Source organism: Poeciliopsis prolifica, unplaced genomic scaffold (assembly GCF_027474105.1).
Source record: "Poeciliopsis prolifica strain line A6 unplaced genomic scaffold, Auburn_PproV2 SCAFFOLD049, whole genome shotgun sequence".
NCBI lineage: Eukaryota > Metazoa > Chordata > Actinopteri > Cyprinodontiformes > Poeciliidae > Poeciliopsis > Poeciliopsis prolifica.
Window position 1 is genome coordinate 3,551,679 of NW_026562424.1, and position 23,322 is coordinate 3,575,000.

Sequence of the window (23,322 nt, forward strand, 5' to 3'; positions counted from 1 at the left end):
TGTGCCAGCCAGCGCTTTCCTCTCTCCACTTTTGAACTTTGTCCATGTTCCCAGTTATTAAAACAAGTGTTGAGCACTGCGGTGGCGCAGCTGTACTCATCCTATGCAACTAACTCTGTCTCTGCTGACTTGCAGACCTCAAGCAAAGTGACAGGCAACGGGTGTCACTCTGAGATGTGTAGCCCTGATGTATTTTCTGAAGATTGCATTGTGGAGAGGTTTCCACCCGCCACATCAAAAATTTGTGCACAAATTTGCAAAAAAATCCTTATAAGTAACTTTTCAGCTAGATATAGGAGGTTGTTTTTAATCAATAATTCCTTAATATCGTTGGAAAAGTGCTTACTTCACTGGCAGATTAATTTACTTGTTACTTGTTCTTGTTCAAAGTGAAATAATCTGCCATATTAAGCAATTATTGACCAAAAACAAGCTCCAATATCTTTCTGAAAAGTTACTCTTTAGTTAATTGTCGTATTTCAAGCACTAATATACAGACTTGTAAAGTAACTATTTAAAGTGATCATCGTCAATAAGACGTTTAATTTAATTATTTTGATATTTTCAGCTTGAGCCTCCTGTTAATTGTATTAAGTATAAAGTGAAGACGAAAGCAGCATAATCAGGTTTCAAAGTGAAGGGAACCGATATGTGTAGCGCAGGCCCGACACATCCTCACAACGAGGGAGAAAACCTCAGACTCATAGCAGTCACTTCGAACTCACCTTGAGGGAAAACGCTGCACTGCACTCAAAAAAAAAACGTAAATCGCACCAAGTAGTTTTACTCTAGTTTCTAGTGAAATTTCTGAACACAATTGAAAATAAGACAAAGCTTTCTTACAAGTAACTTTTCAGCAAAAACTGTTTTAAGTCAATGATTCCTTAATGCTGCTGAAAAAGTTGCAGTTCCTCTGGCAAAGAGATGAACACTTGGTATTTTCACTAAATTTTCATAGGTTTCATATTGAAAGAATTATATTTTAAAGAATGTTTCTTTAGAATTAGTTTATTTAGCAATTATGCCATTTATATTAATAATTCTCATTTAGATCTTAAAAAAAAAACAACACAATTTTAACGTAACTTTATATTTTAGTCCATCCGATTATGCAATTTTTAAATATTGTTCAGTTGCTTTGTACTTGAGTCGATTTTTTTTACTCGTGTAATTTCTTGGACAGCTAATTTTTACCTTTTCTAGAGTGAATTTATGTTGAATTACTGCTACTCTTACCTGAGTGCAATTTTAGGGTCATCTAAGATAGTTGCACGAGAAACTACCAAAGATATTTGATTAGATTTGTGTTTTTTGAAGTGTAGGTAAAATTCAGTTACACCACAGATATTATTTTTGTAAAAACAAAGCAGAACTGAACCTGATTGCACCTGCATATCGTTTTCTACACATGCAAAGCATGCTAAAAGTGATTGGATTTATACAACAGTGTGGACATAATTAGGGTTATGGATAAAGCAGCCATAAAGTTGGTTTTAGTACTGTGCTTGTTACAGTATTAGCTAATAGTAATAATAGAAGTGGCAGCTGAGCCTCCGAATCCAGAATTCCTCTGCAGATATAAATAGAGAAGGCGACAGTGTGTAGTCGGCGGTGGCAGCACAACAGCTTTGCTGTGTTTTTACGTGGGAATGTCTGCTCCTCACTGCAGCTCAGATTCATGAATCAAACCTCCATGTATGACGGAGAAACGCTGGGACTCATTAAAGCTCCTCAGTGTCGTTAGTGTCCAGTAGGACTGCGAAGGTTCTGGTTGTTCACACCATCCCAAGCACTCAGGGATGTACTATATAAGCCATGAGGGAGTTGATGAGGGAACGCGAGACAGTGGATCATTTTAATAGAGTGTCGCTTACCTGGTTTGCGCTGCATTTTACAACCCAGAGGCGTTTCATTAGGAAACTCGAGGTGAGCTGAAAGTCTCGCAAAAGAGAATAATTTACAGAGCAGTTAAAATTTTTAGAAAACTCCAATCTGATCCTAAATAAGGTTAAGTTATTTTTTTTGTTTTTTTTTTTTTTTTGCAAAATCATCAAACCTTTGTAAAATTGTTGTTATAAGTCATCTGTTATCCTGTTATCTATTCGAAATTCCATCAGAATAAAGGAGATCGATTATAAAAAATTTACATTTTGCACGTTTTTTGTGCTTCCATTTGGGTCTCTATTGCTTCTAAAAGGAGCCCAAGCACTTTTTGGCAATAAGTTAAAGTTTTTCGGTGTCTGCAATGTGAATGGTTTCAAAAACCTTCCGAATGTTAAGTCACAAATCAGCAGACACTCGCCTAGCAACCCCAGCCGATTACCTAGCAACCCAAGCTAGGTACATACATCAGTTGGTTTTACTGATGTATGTATGTGCAATACAATGGCTGCTGGAAAAGATTAATGTTTTGTTGCTGACTTACCATCCAGAAATCACTTGTTCCATCCTTGGTTGTGCATGAGGCTCGACTTCTGCTTTTCTAAGATGTAAGGCCATTTTCACATGAGAGCATAAGTTGAGTTGGGTGACATGACCAACAGGTGCTTATCTTAGTTTAAAGTGATAAGAAGCGCTAAAACAGTTAATTCTGAAAAGTGATCAAAATAAGCAAAACTGAGCAGGCTAACAACATTATCTATAATTTTGTGCAAAAATTGTGATGAACATGCTTTGTATGGCCCATAGACCAATCTGAAAATTTTAAACTTTCAAAGATCTTTCTAGAAAATCTTTCTAGAAAATTTCAGAGCTGAATCTCAAAGTTTCTTTTTTTTTCTTGAGACATTTTGAGTTTAAAATGTCAGATTAACCTAAAAATTAACTTTTTGGGACTCCTCATTTCTTCCTTCCACAATGGCTGTGGTAGCCAGGCTCTGGTGGCCAAAGCTATTGTAATAGCCAGGATATATTCATAGCAAGTTAGCATTAGCATCGCGCCTCAAACATTTGACTGACAGAAAAGTCCCAAAAGAATACAAAAATACAATCTACAGAATTATATCTTGGTAGAAGACAGAATGTTACTCTAATTTAAGCCATATTTTATGAAGTTGGATTAGAAATAAGGGTGCTGCAGCCATTGCTCTACAGCCATTTTTGTGTCTAATCGAACGGTTTCGTTTACAGACATGACTCAGTGAAAAGTAATGGCGCCTGAAGGTTCTATACATGAAAACCACTGTTAGCAAAGCTAGCAGTGGGTTTCACTGCTTTCTAAGTTTCTTCTTAAACGAAGAAAGTTACTTCTTCGCAAAAGAAGTAACTTTAGCGAACTTCTGTCAAAAGATGATGTAAATTAATGTTACTTACATTTCTGGGTTTCATCCTGTTAACTGAACGGTTCTAACGCGGCAGCGCGTCGATGAGCGGGGAGTAAAACAAACGTCTTTCAGGCCCCGCTACACTCCAGGAATATGCGCATGCGCGAAATACCCGTATGTAAATAATAACATGGAATTGGTCTATTTTAAATAATCCAGCCGCCGCAGATTTTAATGGGATCAAACGTATCTGAGGCCAATTTGCTTTTTTTATTTTACTTTTTTTACATTTTTTTAATTAGAATTTTAATTAACTTCTGATTTATAAATGTTATATTTTTAAAAGAAGCGCAGATACCTTCATGTAAAAAATGTAAAGATTTCCTTCACATGCAGCTGCATTTTTAATTAAAATAATCACAATCTCAAAGTGTTTGTTAGGGTAGTGTTAGGGTTAGTGGTTTTTCATTTGGTTCTTTTTTTTTTGGCTTGTGTGTAGACAAAAAAAAAAATGAAGAAAAATGTCTGCTGAGTAGAAAAAAAAAGATTGAGTGAATGTCTTTATTTACTCAACGCTTTCCACTAAATAATGTTTCCAGCTTAGTTAAAGAATCACCATGATGAATTTAGTTGCAGTAAAACACATTGTTCAGCATTAAATTACCAATATTTGCGTCCACAAGAACATCTGCCTTGCCATTTGACTGGAACACATCCATGAATCAGGAGGCTTATATTTCATGAGGGCCATTCTGTTACCAAAGTGTCATAAACCAAATCCTTGTGCAGTTTTATAATAGCTGTCATAAATTACAAAACGGCTCAGTGTGTCAGGCGGGCAAGGCGATATGAATGGCTATGTACAGTATTTGGTATCATCTGAAAGATGAACTCTGTAAAATAAACATATTTAATGTCTTATCTATTTTAAGTCCACTGACCTTCCCTAACCAAAGGCACAGCTGTAAGCGAAGGAGGTGCAATACTTGAGTTTTCTCTTTCCAGTGAATCTTAATCTGGTAAACAGACTCACTGAAGTCAAAGTCAGGATCAATTTGGACCTCAAAGCTCACCAAGCAGCAGATTTAACCCAAAAATCCTCCAGTAAACTTAAAAAGAGGCAAAAATAGAGAAAGAATTGGAGATTTTAGCAAACAGTGAGCTTCAGACTACAAATAAATAAGTAAAAACATAAAATATTTGAAATTCATATATTTTCAATTGAATAATTGGTAAAAGAAACGTCATTCGACTTGTAAAATACCTTTATTACGATCTTAGGAAGGACAAAGAGTTCATGACCTTTTTAAGCCTCCATTCTACAGTAGTACACATTGCTCCTCACCTCTGTGTTCCTGTAAAAGGAAGGCAGAGTGATGGATGGAGCGTCTTGACCAGGTCGCTGATGACAGGAAAATGAATGAATGCAAAAAAAGAGAGAAGAAAACAAGACTTCCTTTAAATCAGTAAGAAAGACGCCAAATTTTTCCAGAGAACGGCAGCATGAAATAGTTTTATCTTTAAAATCTACTTTTTAAAGATAAAACTTTAAAAAAATAGTTTATATCAAACAACACTTTGATTGTTTGAAATCAAAGTGTCATCAAACAATAACACTTTGATATTGTTTTTAGTAAAAATGCAGCTGCATGTGAAGTAAATCTTTACATTTTTGCATGTAATTAAATTTGAGACATCTTAACACATAACCTAGAGTAATAAAACATTAAGTTAAATTTTATTTCTTGAACTAATGGGAGTGGATTTATTCATTAACACTGCCACCTTGTGGACAAAAGCAAACATCACACACCAAATAAAAAGTCAATCCTCCAGTTTTTTCATTTGGTTCCTTTTTGTGTCTTGTGTGCAGATAAAAAACAAACAAACCCTGAAATGTGTTTTTTCATTTACACCCATTAGATTCTTCATTTTGTGACGTCAAAAAAGTGGGGTAAATAATGTTTGAAGACAATTTGCACCTTTTCTAGAAGATGTATCATGAAGAAATGTTTCTCAATGTAACTACTATATCTTATTCAAATAAATGATAAATTATTCAATTCAATTTACTCATATTTGTCTTCACTTTATTTTTTGCAGTCCTTTTCCTCTCTGATCACTTTGAACAGTATTATATGTTTGTATTATATGCACAAACTCAAGCCATAACAGACAAAACATGAATGAAACTTAAGACCTGTCCAAAAGAAAATTGGATATTTTATGTTTTAAAGCTAAAGCTTTTTTGTGCAGAGTACACAAAGCATCATACAGTGATGACCCACTGGCTATGATCTACATTGTCCAGCCAACAAACTACATTTACCAGAGATGGGCACAAAAAGCTAGCTAGCTAGTCAGCCAACAAGGGTTTATTAGCACTGATGAGGTGCTAACAAACTGGCAGGTGAGGTTATCACTAACTGATTAGCTGCTAAAGTCGCTAATTTAAAGTACTGTGAAAGCAGTTTAAAGTTTCAACAACTAATTACCTTCAGCTAAGTAGCTGAAAGTAGCTAATTAGCAAATTTAGAAGCTAATTATCTGCTAAGCTTAGTGATAGTGTTAAGTACCAGTTTATTAGCACATTTCTAAATGCTAATAAATTAAAAGATAGCTGTTATTTTTGAGGCAGCCTCAATTAAGTTAGAAGATGTAATAAAGATTTGCCTGACAGAAAAATAAACTATATAGACTGAGATTAAACAACAAATTTAAAACCTGTAATTAGTAATATTTAAGGTAAATTTTCTAATAAATTTAAGACATTTTAGGGCCTTACGTTTAGATACATGCAATTAAAACTTAAGGAAGTGCAGAAACCCTGATTTAATATATTAGAAAAAACAAAAACGCTTAAATCAATGAATAATTTACGGTTTAATTCCTGTAATTAAACATGGGTTCAATGTAAAACTGATAATTACACAAACACAGAAGAAGAAGGAGACACGGCAGCTCAGATTCTCGGTTTATTGGTCAACTCGATGAAAGACTACAAAACGAATTCACAAAAAATCTCTTTCAAGTAATCAAATCTGTACAAACCTAAACTGTATGGGGGGTTTTTACAGCTCTGGCTCATATGAATCTGACGAGTCATTTGTGTTTGCGCGTGTGTGTCGGCGTGTTCTTGCTTGGAAATGATGCAACTGCTCACAGCAAAGTAAGCAAGACACGAAACACACACAGACACCCACACACACCTGTGTTTGAGATTTTACAGTACAGAAACAGGGAAAACAAAACACGCCTCCCCCCTCTTACTCTCTACAAGTATGCTGCCAAAGCCGCCACGACAGCAACCTGTCTCCCAAAAAACACCTTGCGATTTCAGTCTGGTTGCAACACGGTAAGAGCAAGGGGAAAGTATAAACCTTTCAATAAATTTGCAAAAATGTACATGTGATTTTAATGCTCACCTGCAGACGAGACAAGTTTATAGTCCGCGCACGCACGCACGCACTCACTCAGACAATTCATTACATTAAATGTTTTAAGAAGTACAGATAAAAAAGGAAGAGAAAAACAAAAAAAAGCCCTGGGTATAGGTTTGATTTCTGGCTGTTTGGTGAAATAAAGGAGAAGAGAGGTAGAGAGGGCAGGAGGGATGGGCCGGAGGTCGAAAAGCAAACTACTGCTGTCATTTCTTAGCTTTCCTGGGAGGAGTGACGGGGCGACCGGAGCCCAAGCCACCTCCGCCGCCGTAGAACAGCTTCTTATCGGCAGGTTTCAGGATCTGTTAAAGAAAAAAAACACCATGTAATAAATAAACAGAGGAAGTACTGTGTTTTCTACAGGTATTAATATCTGCATCAGTCCCAATATTGAGAATAGAAAGAAGAATATCAGAATCAGAATCGGTAGGGCTGCAACGCTAAATTTTGCTGGACAATAAATTGTCCCAGAAGTTATTGCGATCACAATAATGTTGTTGTTTTAAGACAATTTTTAAGGAATATGATGGGAAAGACACAATAATAATAATTCAAGAACACATTATAAAGATAAAAAACATAAAATTTTAATGAATGATGCATGCAAAAAGCTAGCTAGTCAGCTAGCCTGCAAAAAGTGAGGAAAAAAAAACCCAGAATATACAGTTAAATAGTTCTGTAAAGACACAATTTAAGACCTGTGACTTAAGGCCAACCTACTTTAAAGGTCTAATTTTTAGATATGTGAATTTAAGACTTTTTAAGGACATCCTGTTATGATTTCATTCTCACCATTAAACAGAAATTTGTTGTGGCCTGGCCCTAATCTGTCATTTGTAATTTCTTTACAAGAGACAAAAAATTTATTAAAATTGCAAATCGAGGAAGGTATGAAAATATTGTAGGTTTTATTTTTTGAGCGCTGTGATAATTTTCAAAGATTCAGGTGTAATGCTCACCTGGAACGAACACATGAGGGTCTCGTCTACGCTCATCATGGCCCCTGCGTTGTCGAACTCGCCGCAGTAGTTTGGGGCTGAAAACAGCGTCACCAGCTGACGCTTAGCAAAGAACTCGTAACCGTCCTCAACCACCTGGAAACACGCAGGAGACGCCGTGAGGGAGGCCGAAGAATGAAAACAAATAAAAATGTTAAACAGTACACACACAATAATACACACAAAAATTTTTTTTTAAATTTGATAAAAAAAATTTGATAAAAATTTAATTTGTTCTCCCCAATCTCTCATTAGTTCAGGTGGGAGTTAAACCGCTCCTTCAAGATGCTAAGGAGCGTTCCAACAAATGTTTTAAAATCTAGAGAACATTAGAGAAATTGTTAGCCGTATTGACGATTATTCTTTTAGATGAACTAATTAATAATTTTATAGAAAAAAGTATTTAACAGGAGTTTGAACCAGGTGGAGCTAAATTCGCTACTTTAGGATTTCTGTGTAGAACATATTTACAAACAAAGAAAGTTTTTCATCTTAATTGCAAGATGTTTATATTTCTGTTCAGTTTGTTGCTCTGACTGCTGTTCTTTCTTAAAAAAAAAACAGTAGTTTTATTTTTAAATATCTATACAGTCCAAATTAGTTGGCCATTAATTTAACAACCGATTAATCACGATTGAACCAATTAATCACGATCGGGCCGATTAATTAAGCCGTAATAAAGGTAGGAAAATGTTTTTAATTGGAAAGTAGGTAAGAAGAGAAACCAGTAAAGATATTAACAAATCAGACAAAAATACAAGTATAGAAATATTAGCAATTTAAGATTTATGTACAATCTACAACCGTAAACTAAGAAATCAATAGCCAATATTTACAACTTGGAGAGAAGTATAATTGAGCTTCAGCTTTCAGCTCTTATTGTTGTTTTTTGAGAAATTCCACCTGCTGCACTTCCACAAAACATTTGAAAGTCATTAAACCAGCTTGCTGAGAATTCAGAGGAAGTTCCCAGCCGAGAGGAACAACATGAGGGCAGAGAAAGCCTCGCAGAAACAGGTTCCAACAAGCTGAACACACCTCCAGTAAAAACATTCCTTTGTTCTATAACCGAATACAAATAATAATCAATTCAGCTGAAGAACAAGTCGCTCTGGTTTTGCGTTTTTTGACATCTCTCATGAAAACATTTACTCTCCACACCGACCTGATGGGCTCGACAAATCAGGTCCATGTCGTGTCTGTGGAGGAACTTGGTGACCACGTCTGCGCCGAAGGTGAAGGAGACGCCGCGGTCGTTCTCGCCCCAGCCCAGCACGTCCTTGTCCGGGTCGGCCCACAGCAGGTCGCAGAGGAGGCCCTGGTCGGGCACGTCGGTGGGACGCATGACCCTCCTGACCTGCTCCATGGACTGGAGGTCCGGGGAAAGGCCTAAGCACGAACAACAGCCAGGTTAAAAATGGCAGAATCAGCAGAAAATATAACAACATTTTTGATTTAGGGCATTTAAAGTGTAAGCAACAGAACCAGTTCCACAGCAATGACTATTTATTCACTAGGGATCAGTGGAGACTTCAAAAATTCAATAAATATAAGCATGGTCCAAAATGCTTAATTGAATTAGTCGTGATTAATCAATTATTGGGACAATCGTCAAACAATTATGTAATCAATTAAGAGTGCAGACTTAAAAAAAGGAAAGTTTTCTGACCAGACATCATCTTCAGAACAGTAACTCAGCCAAAACTGTATGAAATATACATATTTAACATTTAAGATAAAAAAACAACAACAACAACAACAAACCCCTTTTGTTTGCATATATTTATTGAGGCTAAAGTGATTAATCGAATTAATCGGTTATGGAAGTAATCGTCAACCACTTTAGTAATTAATCATTGAATGGAGCATCCAGACAAATAACCCTGACCATTCAACAAGCTGTTATTTAGCATAAAGTCTAGAACTTTTTACATAAACTGATTTCTGATCATTAAATCTGTGAATTTGACTGATATTCATTATTTTTTTTATATTTGTTTCATGTTGGATTTATGTATGTAAAGACTTGACTTTGAAAAAAATATTTATATATATAAAAAAAAGTAAATTACGACCGCCATGGAGTTTCTCCACGACCCTCCCATGGTTTGCGACCCCCATATTGAAGACCTCTGGACTAGATCAGAGGTATAAATAATCAGTAATTATTTTTTCTTCAAAAGGAGCAAAAATGTGAAAGAAATCCCTGCATATACCCAGAACAAACTTTTGAATTTAATTTTGCAAACTACGAAAGTGATTAAACCAGATTTAGATTCAATCGTCGTCCTTCTGCAAGGTAAAGCTCCTTCATGTGTTCACTCTCTCTTATGTAACCAGTTTACAGATCAGCAGTCAGTGTTTACATATTTTCACTCGATGCCGCCATTTCGTCTGAGCCCACTTTCACGTGCTTTTTAATTTCTCTAACCCCACAAACATACTAATATTTATTTTCAGCGGACGTGTTGAGTGATTACCTACAAGATTCTCCAGATTCTTAACTGTTTTATCAGATGTTTTCCAAATGTAAATCCTAATAAGAGTCGGATGAAAATCAACCTAAATCAACCTCCCTGATTGAATACGGGACATAAATAGAGTGAATTTTACGCTCGTTTGGCTGCGACAGAAACAACAGAGCAGAGATGAGAGACGGGTTACGGGGAGAAGAGGATACCTCCATGGCAACAGAAGATCTTCTCGTCAACGATTGCTGCGACGGGCAAACAGTTGAAGCAGTCGGTGAAGGTCTTCCACAGCTTTATGTTGTATCGCCTTTTACCTGTGAGAGAAAAACGCATTAGAAAGCCTGAATGTTGGATAATTTCACTGCTGAAAATGCATTTCAGTGGGACTGCATGCAGAAGAGGAGGGGAAAATTATGTAATCTTCACTTTTGTTTTTTGCAGATAAAATCTGAAAAATGTGGCATGTGTTTGCATTCAGCTGAACAGAGTTAGTAGTTTGTGAAACAGAACCAAGTGAAAGTAAAGGTGCACCAATTGCAGATTTCTGAAACGTGACAATTCCAATTTTTGGGTCTGAAAAGTTTAAAAATGATCAACTTTTTCTTCTTTGCAAAACAGATCAAATCAAATCTGATTGGATGAGCCAAACTCTCAGCTTGACCTTCCAAGGCTATTAGTTAATTTCTGAGCACTTTAAACTTCACAAAATAATACATTTTCAAGTCTTGCCAACTGGATTTATGTCTGGACTTTGACTGGGCCATGCACTTTTCCCACAGTAAAAATTCAAGCACTTTTCAGATGAGTTTTTAAACTTTCCCAGCACTGCACTATAAAAAGAAAAATAAAACAAATGAACTAAAGAAAATTGTTTCTGTACAGTATTATATAATTTATTGCAATTATTAATACGTCTTGTGGTTGCATTTTAAAGCAGGGGCAAAAAAGCAAAATATAACAAAATTTTATGTTTTGAAATGTGACTCTTAGAACTGACTAGTCTGAAAAAGTAACTTAAAAATTTTCAAGTTTTCTGAAGTTTAGCAAATAAAAATGTTGTTGATAATAACCTAAAACAATAAAGTTAGATTTAAGCTCAAACAGTGAGAGAATTTTTTTTTTTATAAACAGAAAAGCTGCTATGTATATATTTTACTAATTAGGATTAATTACTGGATTTTTAGACTACTTTCTGTTGAACGGGAATAAATTGATTAAATTTCTACACCATGTAAAAAGGTTTAAGGGGAATGAATACTTTCAATAAACGCTACCAAACTTCTTCTTAAGCGGCGGATAAACAAATGCAGTTTGAATTTTTCTCGACTTACACTCATCGTAGAAGCCGTATATTCTGTTAATGGAGGCGCACTCGTGGTTTCCCCTCAGCAGGAAGAAGTTTTCTGGGTATTTGATCTTGTAGGCCAGCAGGAGGCAGATGGTTTCCAGCGACTGCTTCCCTCTGTCCACATAGTCGCCCAGGAACAGGTAGTTGCTCTCTGGTGGGAAGCCTCCGTATTCAAACAGCCTCAGAAGATCGTAGTACTGCCCATGAACATCGCCTGGAGAGGGAGAAAGAGCAGGATCGTGAGGAAGGCCAAAAATGACAAAAATACAAACCGAAATATATCCACATGTGCGTTTTTGTCAAGAAATGTACACTTTTTTTTTTGTTGCCTCTGACGAAAAAAAAAAAAAAGTCTGCTTTGATTTTTAATTACGTCAGTTTTGGTCCTCCATAGATCTGAGCTTCATTTTAATTACATTTTGACTCACAGCGGTCATTCAGAGGCAGATAGAAAGAAACAGACCTAACTACTAAAATAAAATTAATCCATAAAATTCAAAGATTTCCAACTGAGGAAGCCCAGACTTCAAGTTGAGCAAGTATGGGGTCACGTAGACAGAAATAACTCCCTTTTAATATTATCTGTGCGTAAACTGAAATTACAAAAATAAATTTACTTATTGCTAATTTACAAAAAAAAAAGGAATTTTTCAATACAAAGTTATTGAGATACATTTCTTATAAGAATGAGAAGAATTTGGTTTACTCTTGTCACAATAAAATCTAATAATGTTTTTTTTTTTTTAAATTGAAACCGTCCTTATTGTCAGGATTGATAGTTTTCCATTTTCTCTATAGAAAAACTTGTCCTGCAAGCAGAGATGGTCAATGCAGATAGACTGCTTGTTTTTTATCTTTTAGGGTGACAAAATCTTAAAATAATTTCAAAAATGTTAAACATCACCACATTTATTAAGCAGGTTTCTTCATTCTCTAGCATACCATCGTAGTTAGAATCTCAAACATGCAGCAGCTTTTACTCAAAGCAGCTTAAAACACAGAGTGACCTTGTGTTCCGTGTTTGTTGTGGAGTTTAGACAAAAAATATTTTACAGCCCAAAAAAGAAAAACTAAAGCAAAAAAATTGGGAAGTTAAATCCTAGTTTTCTATTTTAGATCCTCAGTTATTTTTCTTTCCTAAAATAACCATAACATCTAGCATGTTTATTTTATTAAAAGGTGAATACCAATTTTAAAAAGGTGCAGCAACCAACCATTTTATTTGTAAAAATAAAACGAACTGTGAACCTTGGCAGAAAGTTTGGACACTCCTGCTTTAAGGAGGTCCAACTTTAATCTGCAGTGAAGCTAAAACCAATGGAGAAACTAAACTTTGTGCCACTTTTTAAACCTAAAAACATTGAATCCTTATTGCTTTTCAGCCAAAACGTAAAATTAACCGGCTGCCTATACTGCAGCAGTAACTATTGGTCAAACAGACATTAAACAACTTTACATATGATAGAACAAACTGAAAAGTGGTCAGAAGTGGGATTATCAAAAAGCTAAAGGTTCAACTCTTTCTTTGGAAAAGGCATGCATTTTTCACACCAATCATTATTTAACAAAATATTAAATAATCAGTGGATTTTCAATAGAATAAACTCAAGACGTGAGCCTGAATTTAGTGCTGTAATGTAGGGCAGAAACGATTAATCGTGATTAATCAATTGCTGAAATAATTGTTGACTAATTTAACAATCAATTAATTATTAACTGGAGTAAACATCCATAAAAAAGGGCTGAAATAACAGTTAAAATTGTAATTAAGCTATCACTGTCCAAAATTATACACGGTTTGCATTTAAGATAAAGAAAACATTTTCTCAGTAAACAAGTTCTCCCACATTTGCTGAGCCATTTATTGGGTTTTAAGCATTAAATTATTTATTTTCTTATGTAAAAAAAAAATGAATTTGCTTAATTGTATTTTTAAATGCATTTCTAATGTTGTATTACAAAAGCTTAAGAAGTTAAATAAAAAATCTGCAGAAAGAGCCACATTATCTAGACGATTAATCAATTAATCATTAGAATAAGTGATTACTAAAATAATCATTAGTTGCGTGGTCGTGTTTTTTTTCTCTCCGATTTCTGCAGAGTACTGCAAACTCGGTCACTTTCTGAACTCCACACACTGTTCCTATAAAGTAACACTGAATGGTGTCATCAGCACAAAGACTCAGGAGAACAAGTCCCAGGAGACTCGCACTGCAAAACAACACAGCAGCGGCAAGACAACAAAAAATAAATAAATCTCTGCATGCTTTTAATAACAGAAAGTCAAATCCAAACGCTTATTAAATCCTGCAACTGGACTGTGTAATTTTTACACAGCTGAAATGATTCATCATATTAGTCATGACTAATCAATTATTAAAATGGTAAACAATCGTTAATCGTCAACTGGAATACAGGCTAAAAAAAAACTATTTACTAGGAAAAAAATCAATGGAGAGAAAAAGTTAAACTACAACTGTATAAAAAAGATGCATATATTTTGCATTTAAGGTAAAAAAGCCTTTTACTATAACAATGTTTCGTCAAAACTCCTCAGGTTTTAAATTATTGCATCTTAGGCAATAAAATACTTATTTTCTTGTTTAAAAGGGAATTCATTTATTTATTTGCATCTTTTAATTTATTTCTAAAATAGCACCAAAATAGACTTAAGTGTTTAAATGTAAGATATAGAAAGTGCCATTATTAAACCTGATTAATCGATTAATCACCAAAACAATCAATTAATTGTCAGATTAATAGATTAATTAACTACTAAAATAATGGTTAGTAGCAGCCCTGCAACAGTTTTTCACCTCTTTAGAGAATTCACCATAATGTTAAAATAATCCACAGACCTACAACTGTCCTCCCAAACTCAAGTGTGTGAAAATGCACTTGAAGATGACCCTTGACCCCAAGGCTCACCGCAAATCTTGAGGGGCGCCTCCAGTTCCAGCAGGATTGGCTGGCTGAGGAAAATCTCCCGAGACTTCAGGCAGAGGCCGCGGATTTCATTCTCTGTCAGCTGAACGTTTTTACCGGGTCTGGATCCTTTCACTTTGCAGATGAAACAAAACAGAACAAAAAGTACGTCAAAGGAAAAACAATGATTATCACTCTTAATCGCCTGAATTTAATTAGATTCATCATTTTGTGCCCAAAAATGCAAACCATTAGTACTGACTATTCCTTCTGTACTTTTATTAATTACAGTTTTATATTGAATCAGGGGCTAATTTTTACAAGAATTTCTGTAGTATTTTAGTCTGCTTTAAAAGACAATTTTCAGATTTCCCAATCAATAATTGGGATATTTTATGTCTGGAAGTAGAAGTATTACAGAATAAATTGCCCACAAAAATAACAGGAAAGGACTGGATGTCCTTTAAAAAAAGGTGTTAGTGGTTAAATGAAAACTCCCAATTATAAAATCCAATTAATCGCTAGGACAATCGATTAAATGTCAGAACAATCGATTGTTCAACAGAGAATGTGCTGTTATACAAAATTAAGATAAAAAAAGCTTAATCTTCCAATGGATTTATCAAGAAAATCTAAATCTATTTTTTCATACGCAAAAATAATATATATTTTTATTTTAGCAACCAAAGATTTTTGCAATACAACTCAAAAGCATATAAAAAGACTTTTGATATTAGTTAATTTGCTTAAACACCCTAAAATCAGCAACTATTAAACATATTTAATAATTTTTATTTTAAATTCTGATAGAATCAATTTGAAAAAAAAATCAGCTACAAACTGGATACATTTGCTCAAACAAATCTTGCAATTTATTAATTTTTAGATTAAATAAAATCTTCCACCTCTATCTTTGAACCAGTGACACATTTTAGTCTCTCTTAAAAAAATGAGAATAAAAGAACAAAATTTAAACTCGACAAGTCAGAACTCAAGGAAAACCAAACATTTGAATCATTAAGTTAGTCTGACTGCTCAACTTCTAATTTCTAACCTACAAATAGGATGAAACTGTGTGAAAATAAACAAACAAAATGTTGTTAATATGTCTACATTTGTGCACACTTTTTGATTACTGTTAATCTTTTATTTTATTTTCAAAATTCCCACCTTTTAGATGATTTGCAAGCAAATTAAACATGTCAAGAAATGCATTGGAACCCAGGAGGCATTATCTCGGCTCAAAGTTTACATTTCATCACAAATCTGAGATAACATCCATTGTTTCCTTCCTTAAAGTCTCAATGTAAAGTTAGAGGGAGAATCGGGGTTTAATGTTATAAATAGGGCTGATGCTGCACATTTTAAATGTTCAGCTTCGTCTGCAAGACGCTAGATGACTGACTCGCCTAGCATTGGCGGCTTCCTTGTTCGCTAAAATGGCACCTATGTGCGGATAAATGTATATTCTGAGTCTTACCTTCGAGCAGGCGCTGTATAATGGAGTCGATGTTCAACTTGTCGGCTTCCGCCATTTTATTACCCTATTTTTGGATCTTGGAGTAATCGATGGAATAAAGATGCGGCGGCTTAAAGTGGCTACCGAGTTACTGTTAGCCTAACTACTTTAATCGGCTGACGTTAGCGCGCTAGCTCACTAACCTTGGGGAAAAACTGTCAACCTCAAAGACTGAGGCCGGAAGTTCAATTAATGAGGATGTGATGGCTGACATGTGCTGCAAAAATAACAAATTGTCAATCTATTTTTAGTAAATATTCCAATTAGCTTTTAAATGTCAGTATTTTTTTTTCCCGTGACAACCCAGTTTATGCCGCAGCTACTAGCACCATGCCATCGACAAAAAAAGGGGAGAAGAGTGTTAGCTCAAAGCGACGTTGAGCGGAAGTGGTAAGACTGTTTTTGCGCTGCGATTGGTTAGTTTTCACACGTAGGCGGGATATGGTGCGTTCTCTCCTGTCTTGGATTGGCTGTATTCGAAGTATGTCAGCATTTGGTTATCTTAAAGTTACAATAAAAAAAGAAAGAGAAGTCGTTCTTGTATATACGGTAGGGTGTGGTGTCATATAATCAAAACAACATTTATGACAAGTTTTTGATCATTGTATTAGTTTTAAACAATGATATTTATTTAGATCTGAATTTTAATAGTTGAAAATTAAATTTAACATTTGTAAGAAGTTCCCAGTTCCCAGAACTCTTGAGGGAACCTTTACATTGGTTTGAAAAACATCTAAGTTATTACAAACAGATTACATTAGGTAACATCAATTTAATGACTAAATTAGAGGAAAATTGAATCATATGAATTACGTCAACATTTAATTTCCCTTTGGGATCAACAAAGTTGTTTTTTTTTTAAATACAGCATTACAGATATGTTAAATGAAATACTTGCTCAGTGTCTACACTTCTTTAATAAAATTATATTTCAGTTCAGAACTACAGAATGCCAAGCATCTAAAAATAAGCTTGATTGTTTAGAAACAACTTTATGCATTGGTAAAACTTTCAACTAAATGACACCAGTGTGTCTTCAGTCAGATGCTTTTCTGTCAGATGCTTTTACAGGATAGCCTTCCTGCCGACAACCATCAGCATCTACAACATCTATTTGAAGAGCCTTGAATAATAACATGTAGTTGCTCTTCAGTATTAATAAAGTATTTCTGAATTTAAATTGAAAAGGTCTTTTTTTTTTTTTTAAAGTTACTAAGGTATAAATAAGTAAATACAATTAACTATATTATCCACCTCAACACATTTCCTACAAACTGGCACAGAGTTTTAGAATAAAAACTGGAACTGAACGTCACGTGTAAGCATTAAATTATATGACAGCTTGCCATAGAGACGCCCACGGAAGTGACCCACATGGAAAGACGTATTTTCTCGTGACGTAACGCCTCAGCGCCTGGCAACATGAACTGAGTGATTCATTCTGAAGTTAAGACATGGCTTTCTCTTAGTTTGCGCTCCTGTCAGTATAAACATGTATTTAACTTGGACAAACGCGAACCTCGATAGCTTAGGCTAACATTTGAGTTGATATTTTACCATCGTCCCACCATGAAGTTGCTCAATAAAGATATTGAGAAAGATAATGCCGGGTGAGTGCTAATGTTAGCAAGCTAAAAAAGCATGCTATTTGGTAAATGTGTCACCGCAGACGTGTGTAAACTGCAATAACTCCTGCTTTAAGAGGCGAAGGGGTTTGTAAAAATAAATAAAAGCATTATTAAGGTGTGTCCAGAATATAACTCCTCTATGACTAACCATAAAACTATGAGTGAGCAGCAGCACTTATGTTATAACTCATCTACGTCGTTTAATGTGTTTCTAATTAAATTCTAATTCAATTTAAAAATGCTGTATTGATCCCAAAAAGAAATAAAATGTAACGAATATAATTAGAGAGCTATTACAGATGGCAATGGCTGTGGGCAGGAAAGATCTCCTGTAGCAGTCTGTATTACAACGAATTTGGTGAACCTCTGATTGAAGACAGTTTTTCATAAAGAAGATGGTCAAGATTGTCCTTAGCTTTCTTGATTTTATTTTCTTATTATCGATATTCTATTAAAGCATTTTTTAATTAATTAACAAAACTGTTGAGTATGTGTTTTTCCTCCTCAGTCAGGTGACTCTGGTGCCAGAGGAGGCGGAAGACATGTGGCACACCTATAACCTGCTCCAAGTTGGGGACAGCTTGAGAGCCTCAACCATCAGGTAAACATTAATATCCATAACATCATGACAGCAAACCGACAGACGGAGATTTAGAGTTCAACTGATATTTCAAGACGTTGAGGATTTTTTTTTTTTTGTGCACCTTAAAATGTAAAAATTAATAGAAAAAAATGGTTAATTAAATGTTTACAGAGAAGGAAGGAAGTTATTTTTCTTTAAAATGTAGTATAGATCAGTAGGCCCCAACCCCCGGACTGTGGACCGGTACTGGACCGCGCAAGAAATTATTAAATATTTCTGTTTTATGTATTATTTGAGTCTGGAGGATCTTTTATTTAGAAAATCCTTTACGTATTGATGCTACGTATCGTATGTTAGGAAAAACTGATGAGGCAGCACAGATAGTCAGAACTCCAACAAAATTCATCCATATTTACTTCCACAAACACTGAGCTGCTGCTTCTTCTTCTTCTTTTTAATGGCGGTTGGCAAATCGCTGCGCACGCTCTCTGTGTGTGACATTATTGCGCCCTCTACTGTGCATGCGGGACACTTTAAGATTGTTCACACTGGAGATCACATACAAGCTGCTTAAGTTGGGAAATGTGACCGGCCCCACAAAAAAGAAAGAAAAAATCTGATTTAATCAAAAAAGGAGAATTGAGCACGAAGGCCTGCAGTGTGAGCGTCGTCTTTGCTGTCTGCTGTCTCCCACAGGAAGGTGCAGACTGAGTCGACCACAGGAAGCGTGGGCAGCTCCCGGGTTCGGACCACTCTCACTCTGTCTGTGGAGGCCATCGACTTCGACTCGCAGGCCTGCCAGCTCAGAGTGAAGGGCACCAACATCGAGGAGAACCAATATGTCAAGGTCCGACCCGATACCCAAAACCTGTTTATTAATTACATTTAAAGAAAGTTTAGTATGTAAATGTATTTCATTAATAGACAGAAATATCTGGGAAATTAGATCAATGAAGGTGAAACAACCTGCAAAAACAGAGAAACAGCTAGTGTTTCATTATTTGTTCTTTTTCCTGGTCTTTTCTTTTTGTCTTTCTTTTTTCTTTCACTCTTTCATTGGTAGTCTTTCTAATCTCTTTTTCTAGTTTATTTTCTTTCATTCTTCCTCCCTTTCTTTCTTTGCTCCTTTCTTCTTTTTTACACTTTCTTCCCCTCTTTCTAGTCTTTCTATCTTTTCTTTTTAGTATTTATCTATCTATCTATCTGTCTGTCTGTCTGTCTGTCTGTCTGTCTGTCTCTCTCTCTCACTGTATTATCTCTAAAATGTGGATGTCATGATGTCTTTCCTCCAGATGGGGGCGTACCACACCATCGAGCTCGAACTCAACAGGAAGTTCACCCTGGCTAAGAAATGCTGGGACAGCGTGGTTCTGGATCGGATCGGTAACATAAATACAAAAACATGTTTAAATTTAATGTTTAATTTACCAGAATAAAAACAAACACTGAGATCAAAAGCATCTTTTTAATTATTCAATTATTCATTCTGTTCATGTTGAACTTTTTTTATTGTAAACTTTTTGGACCAGGGATGTCCAAAGTGCGGCCTCTGGGCCGTTTTTGGCCCTTGGATTAATTTTGTGTGGCCTCTGAATTCAATAATGGCACAAATTTGGTCATCCAGCACTTTTTTAGCAATTTTTTATCTTTGTTAACGGAAAATATTAAGTGCAACACAAAGATTTTTTCTTGAATTATCCTTTATTACTATTATTATTATTGTTATTATTATACAGTATGTTTACAGTAACAGTTGTAAAAGAAAATTACTTACTTTTGTTGCTGGAAATAAACTAACAACAAACTAAATTTAGCTCAAAAAGTTAAATATTTGTAAACATTAATGCATAAATGTAAATTATAACGTTTTATTTATCAGTGTGCAGATAAAAGAGAGAATTCACAACAATATTTCTGTGTTTTTAAATGGGGGAAGGAAAAAGAAATTGGCGGCTGAATACTTTCAGTTTGGGGATTTTGGCCCTCGGTTCACAAAGTTTAATCATAAATAAGACCTGAACCTGCATGAAGCGTCCAGTAAGCATGTCCGGGTCTCCGCCGCAGAGCAGGCCTGCGATCCGGTGCAGAGAGCAGACGTGGCGGCCGTGGTGATGCAGGAGGGCCTGGCCAACGTGGTGCTGGTGACCCCCGCCATGACCCTGCTGAGAGCCAAAGTGGAGGTCACAATTCCTCGGAAGAGGAAGGGAAGCTGCAGCCAGCATGAGAAGGTGAGTCTGCTGCAGCGCTGCGTCAGACTGGGGCTGCCAGGCGTTTTGTTTCTCCTCATTTTGTCACATTACAGCAATAAATCTAATGTCACTGTGTTTTAATCAGATCTACAAGCCAATATAGAAGCGATATTTTAATTTTGACTGTAACTATTAATATTATAGCAATAAAGATTAAAATATTTTAATGTTTTCTTTGGGTTTAAATGGTGTATGATCCTAACTTTATTTTATATGGCATCCAATCACCAGTCATTCTCAGAGGGGGGCAGAGTACGCAAAAATTATATTCAAGTTCAAGGAGCAGTACTTCAACATATTTATGTTCAAGAAAAAGTAAAAAGTAGCCAAATTACTCCAGAGTGAAAAAGTATTTGGTAAAATGTTTACTCAAGTACTGACTTACTGATCAAATTATCATTTAATATTTAAAAGTTATGTCATCAGACAGACCAAAATATAAAGTTAAGTTTAAAATTTTGGTATTTTACAGACGAAAATGAGAATAAATTATATAAGTAACAAAAAATAGTAAAATAAGGCAAAGGAGATGTTTCTAAATCAGTTTCTTTCAATAAAAAAATGATAAACTACCAAAACCTGCAGGTGTGTCTGGTGGATGTTTGGTTGAAACATGTTTTTCATTCAGTGGGTAGAAAATCCAGAAATTTTACTCAAAAGTAGCAATACTTCATAATAAAGTAAAATTAAGTAAAATTAAAAAGGACAGCAGAATAAAAATACTCCTAAGTATTTATTTTTTAATTTACTTCAGTAAATGTAACTAATTACTACTCAACTCTGATCCTTCTCCACGTATCTCTGTCTGTTGTAAAAAGGTTTTCCACTTCATAAATATATACTTCAAAGTAAACAGCAATACAGCGTCTGAAGCTTACAGAAACAGCTTTTTTCTTTTCTCCAGGCGCTGGAGCGGTTCTACGAGGCGGTGATGCAGGCGATTCTTCGTCACATTAATTTTGAGGGTAGGACAATGGCTAAACTACAAGTTGTCTATTTTAATTTGTTAATCCAAATGAAGGTTTGCTTTTTGGTTGCTGTTAGTGGTGAAGTGCATCCTCGTGGCCAGCCCCGGGTTTGTCAAGGACCAGTTTTTCGCCTACGTCTTCAAAGAGGCGGTGCGACAGGACAACAAGGTCCTGCTGGAAAACCGACCTAAATTCATGCTGGTCCACTCGTCATCAGGCCACAAATACTCACTCAAAGGTAGGAGCTGCTGCAATGTTTTGATTTCAACAGTTGGATTTTACTATCAGGATGCAAACAATTAATCCTCTTACTATTGATTGTCAATTAATTATTTACCAAATGAGAATAATTCCAATCAATTAGCTAATAACTTCGGTTTAGACCTTCTAAGGCTGAGCCAGTGCCGCATGGCGCTGAACTGAGCGGTGATACAGAATCAAAGATGGCGACCGAGCCAGAAAGAGTAACGGTCAATACAAGAGTCCAGTGCGAGCTGCAAAATGCACTTTATGCGGTTTTGTTTTGAAATTTAAACAGTCAACAAAATCCTTCAGTTTCTCTCTAATGGCCCTCATTTAGCAGAGCTGCATGACGGAGCAGCGTCACTTTCTTCCTGAAAAATGACTGATGCACAATGAGGGCGAAGATGCGATGATAGAAAAGTGGGGAGATAACGGGAGAAAAAAATTTAAAAAAAAACATGGCGCCAATAAGCAAAATTCATTTTACGGGCCGTTGTGAGTTAATTCACTTAACAAAGTTTTATCATTCTTTCAAGAGTAACAAGAGATGGTTCTTCTGTTCCTGGGGAATTTGCTGATTAACATATTTTATTTTTTTAATATTTTATTTCCCCATTCGGCCACCGAAGAGGTTAATGTTTATTATTTTTTATGAATATGCCTAAGTTTATTAATATTAGAGTATTTTGACTGTACAAAAAAGGTCAATAAAATTTAGAGGACAAAGACATAACGTTATGAGAATAGTTTTACTAGAATAGTCGAAAAAATATGAGAATAAAGTAAAAGAGAGAAAAGTTAGTTATTTCTCTCTTTTACCAAAATAGTTATAATTGTATTTTTTTATTTTCTTAGCATGACCCTAATACTCCATTGTTTAGAACCACAATTTTCTGTTCATTCAGTCGGTATTTAATGCAGCTGACACAAAATAAAATGATTATTTTTTATTTGATATATTCTGAAAAAAATTCATGTTATGATGGTTGGCCATTTTTATTCAAGAAAAAACTGAAGTTTTTAAGAAAATGGCCTCTTATCAATTCATCGTCAGTAGTTAGTCTTCAGATTAACTGATTAATTGATAATTGCCATCCCTAACTAGCAGCTAGAGGCTTAACTAGTTGTTTGTTTTGCAGAAATCCTGTGTGACCCGGCCGTGACCAGCAGGCTGTCTGATACCAAGGTGAGTTTCTGCTCCGGATTCCCCTCATTTCCTCCTTTATCCAAAGAGTTTTTATCAGTTTTTGTTTGACATCCAGGCGGCCGGAGAGGTGAAAGCCCTGGAAGATTTCTACAAGATGCTGCAGCACGAGCCTGACAGAGCCTTCTATGGGTCAGGAACCAGAACCAGCAATTTGGACCAGCGGTAGCGCCTGTCGCTCATTTGTCGGTTTTCCCTTTTGTACAGAATCGCTCATGTAGAAAGAGCCGCGGACGCGCTGGCCGTTGACACGCTGCTGATCAGCGACAAGTTGTTCAGGTGAGGAGAGAGGATCATAATGGGTCATGAGTTCACAGAATGAACTGGGAGAACTGGTTGCTGCTAAAAGCATTAGCATTAGCTGCAAGTGACAGGTTTTCCACTGGTTTCAACATGAAAATTATCCATCCATCCGCCTGTTCACCCAGCTGTACACCCATCCATGGAGTCGTTATTTCCATTCATCCATCTGTTTTACTATTC

General features: G+C 35.6%; 2 protein-coding genes and 1 long non-coding RNA gene across 3 annotated transcripts in view; 1 reads left to right on the top strand and 2 right to left on the bottom strand.

Annotated features, from left to right (window-relative positions):
- Window positions 1–889: 889 nt before the first annotated feature.
- LOC129377774 (uncharacterized) lies at window positions 890–3,512 on the bottom strand. Its single transcript, XR_008607971.1, has 3 exons — window positions 3,313–3,512; window positions 2,426–2,482; window positions 890–1,939 (listed from the first exon to the last, which is right to left on the bottom strand). It is a non-coding gene; the product is annotated as an uncharacterized LOC129377774 (long non-coding RNA).
- A 2,713-nt stretch (window positions 3,513–6,225) lies between these two features.
- On the bottom strand, window positions 6,226–16,325 carry LOC129377703 (serine/threonine-protein phosphatase alpha-2 isoform-like). The gene is made up of 7 exons (XM_055057821.1): window positions 15,926–16,325; window positions 14,449–14,580; window positions 11,504–11,734; window positions 10,382–10,486; window positions 8,867–9,090; window positions 7,663–7,797; window positions 6,226–7,005 (listed from the first exon to the last, which is right to left on the bottom strand). Exons 1-7 carry the CDS (start codon window positions 15,978–15,980, stop codon window positions 6,910–6,912), a joined length of 978 nt encoding a protein of 325 aa, XP_054913796.1. The 5' UTR covers window positions 15,981–16,325; the 3' UTR covers window positions 6,226–6,909.
- Window positions 16,326–17,358: 1,033 nt separating this feature from the next.
- Window positions 17,359–23,322, top strand: part of pelo (pelota mRNA surveillance and ribosome rescue factor) — an 8,941-nt gene continuing 2,977 nt past the window's right edge. The window contains exons 1-10 of the mRNA XM_055057820.1: window positions 17,359–17,574; window positions 18,101–18,193; window positions 18,872–19,022; window positions 19,468–19,558; window positions 20,240–20,403; window positions 21,329–21,389; window positions 21,469–21,630; window positions 22,775–22,821; window positions 22,898–22,971; window positions 23,047–23,118. Coding sequence (XP_054913795.1) covers window positions 17,534–17,574; window positions 18,101–18,193; window positions 18,872–19,022; window positions 19,468–19,558; window positions 20,240–20,403; window positions 21,329–21,389; window positions 21,469–21,630; window positions 22,775–22,821; window positions 22,898–22,971; window positions 23,047–23,118 — 956 coding nt within the window. The 5' untranslated portion in view covers window positions 17,359–17,533. The remainder of the gene's footprint in view (window positions 17,575–18,100; window positions 18,194–18,871; window positions 19,023–19,467; window positions 19,559–20,239; window positions 20,404–21,328; window positions 21,390–21,468; window positions 21,631–22,774; window positions 22,822–22,897; window positions 22,972–23,046; window positions 23,119–23,322) is intronic.

Excerpts from the sequence above, each read along its gene's own strand:
- LOC129377703 (XM_055057821.1), bottom strand. The coding sequence starts at position 15,980 with ATGGCGGAAGCCGACAAGTTGAACATCGACTCCATTATACAGCGCCTG. Across the intron at positions 7,798-8,866 it reads TGATTTGTCGAGCCCATCAG|GTGGTTGAGGACGGTTACGA; the intron begins GTCGGTGTGGAG and ends GCGTGTTTCCAG. Across the intron at positions 7,006-7,662 it reads CCCTCATGTGTTCGTTCCAG|ATCCTGAAACCTGCCGATAA; the intron begins GTGAGCATTACA and ends TTTCTTTAACAG.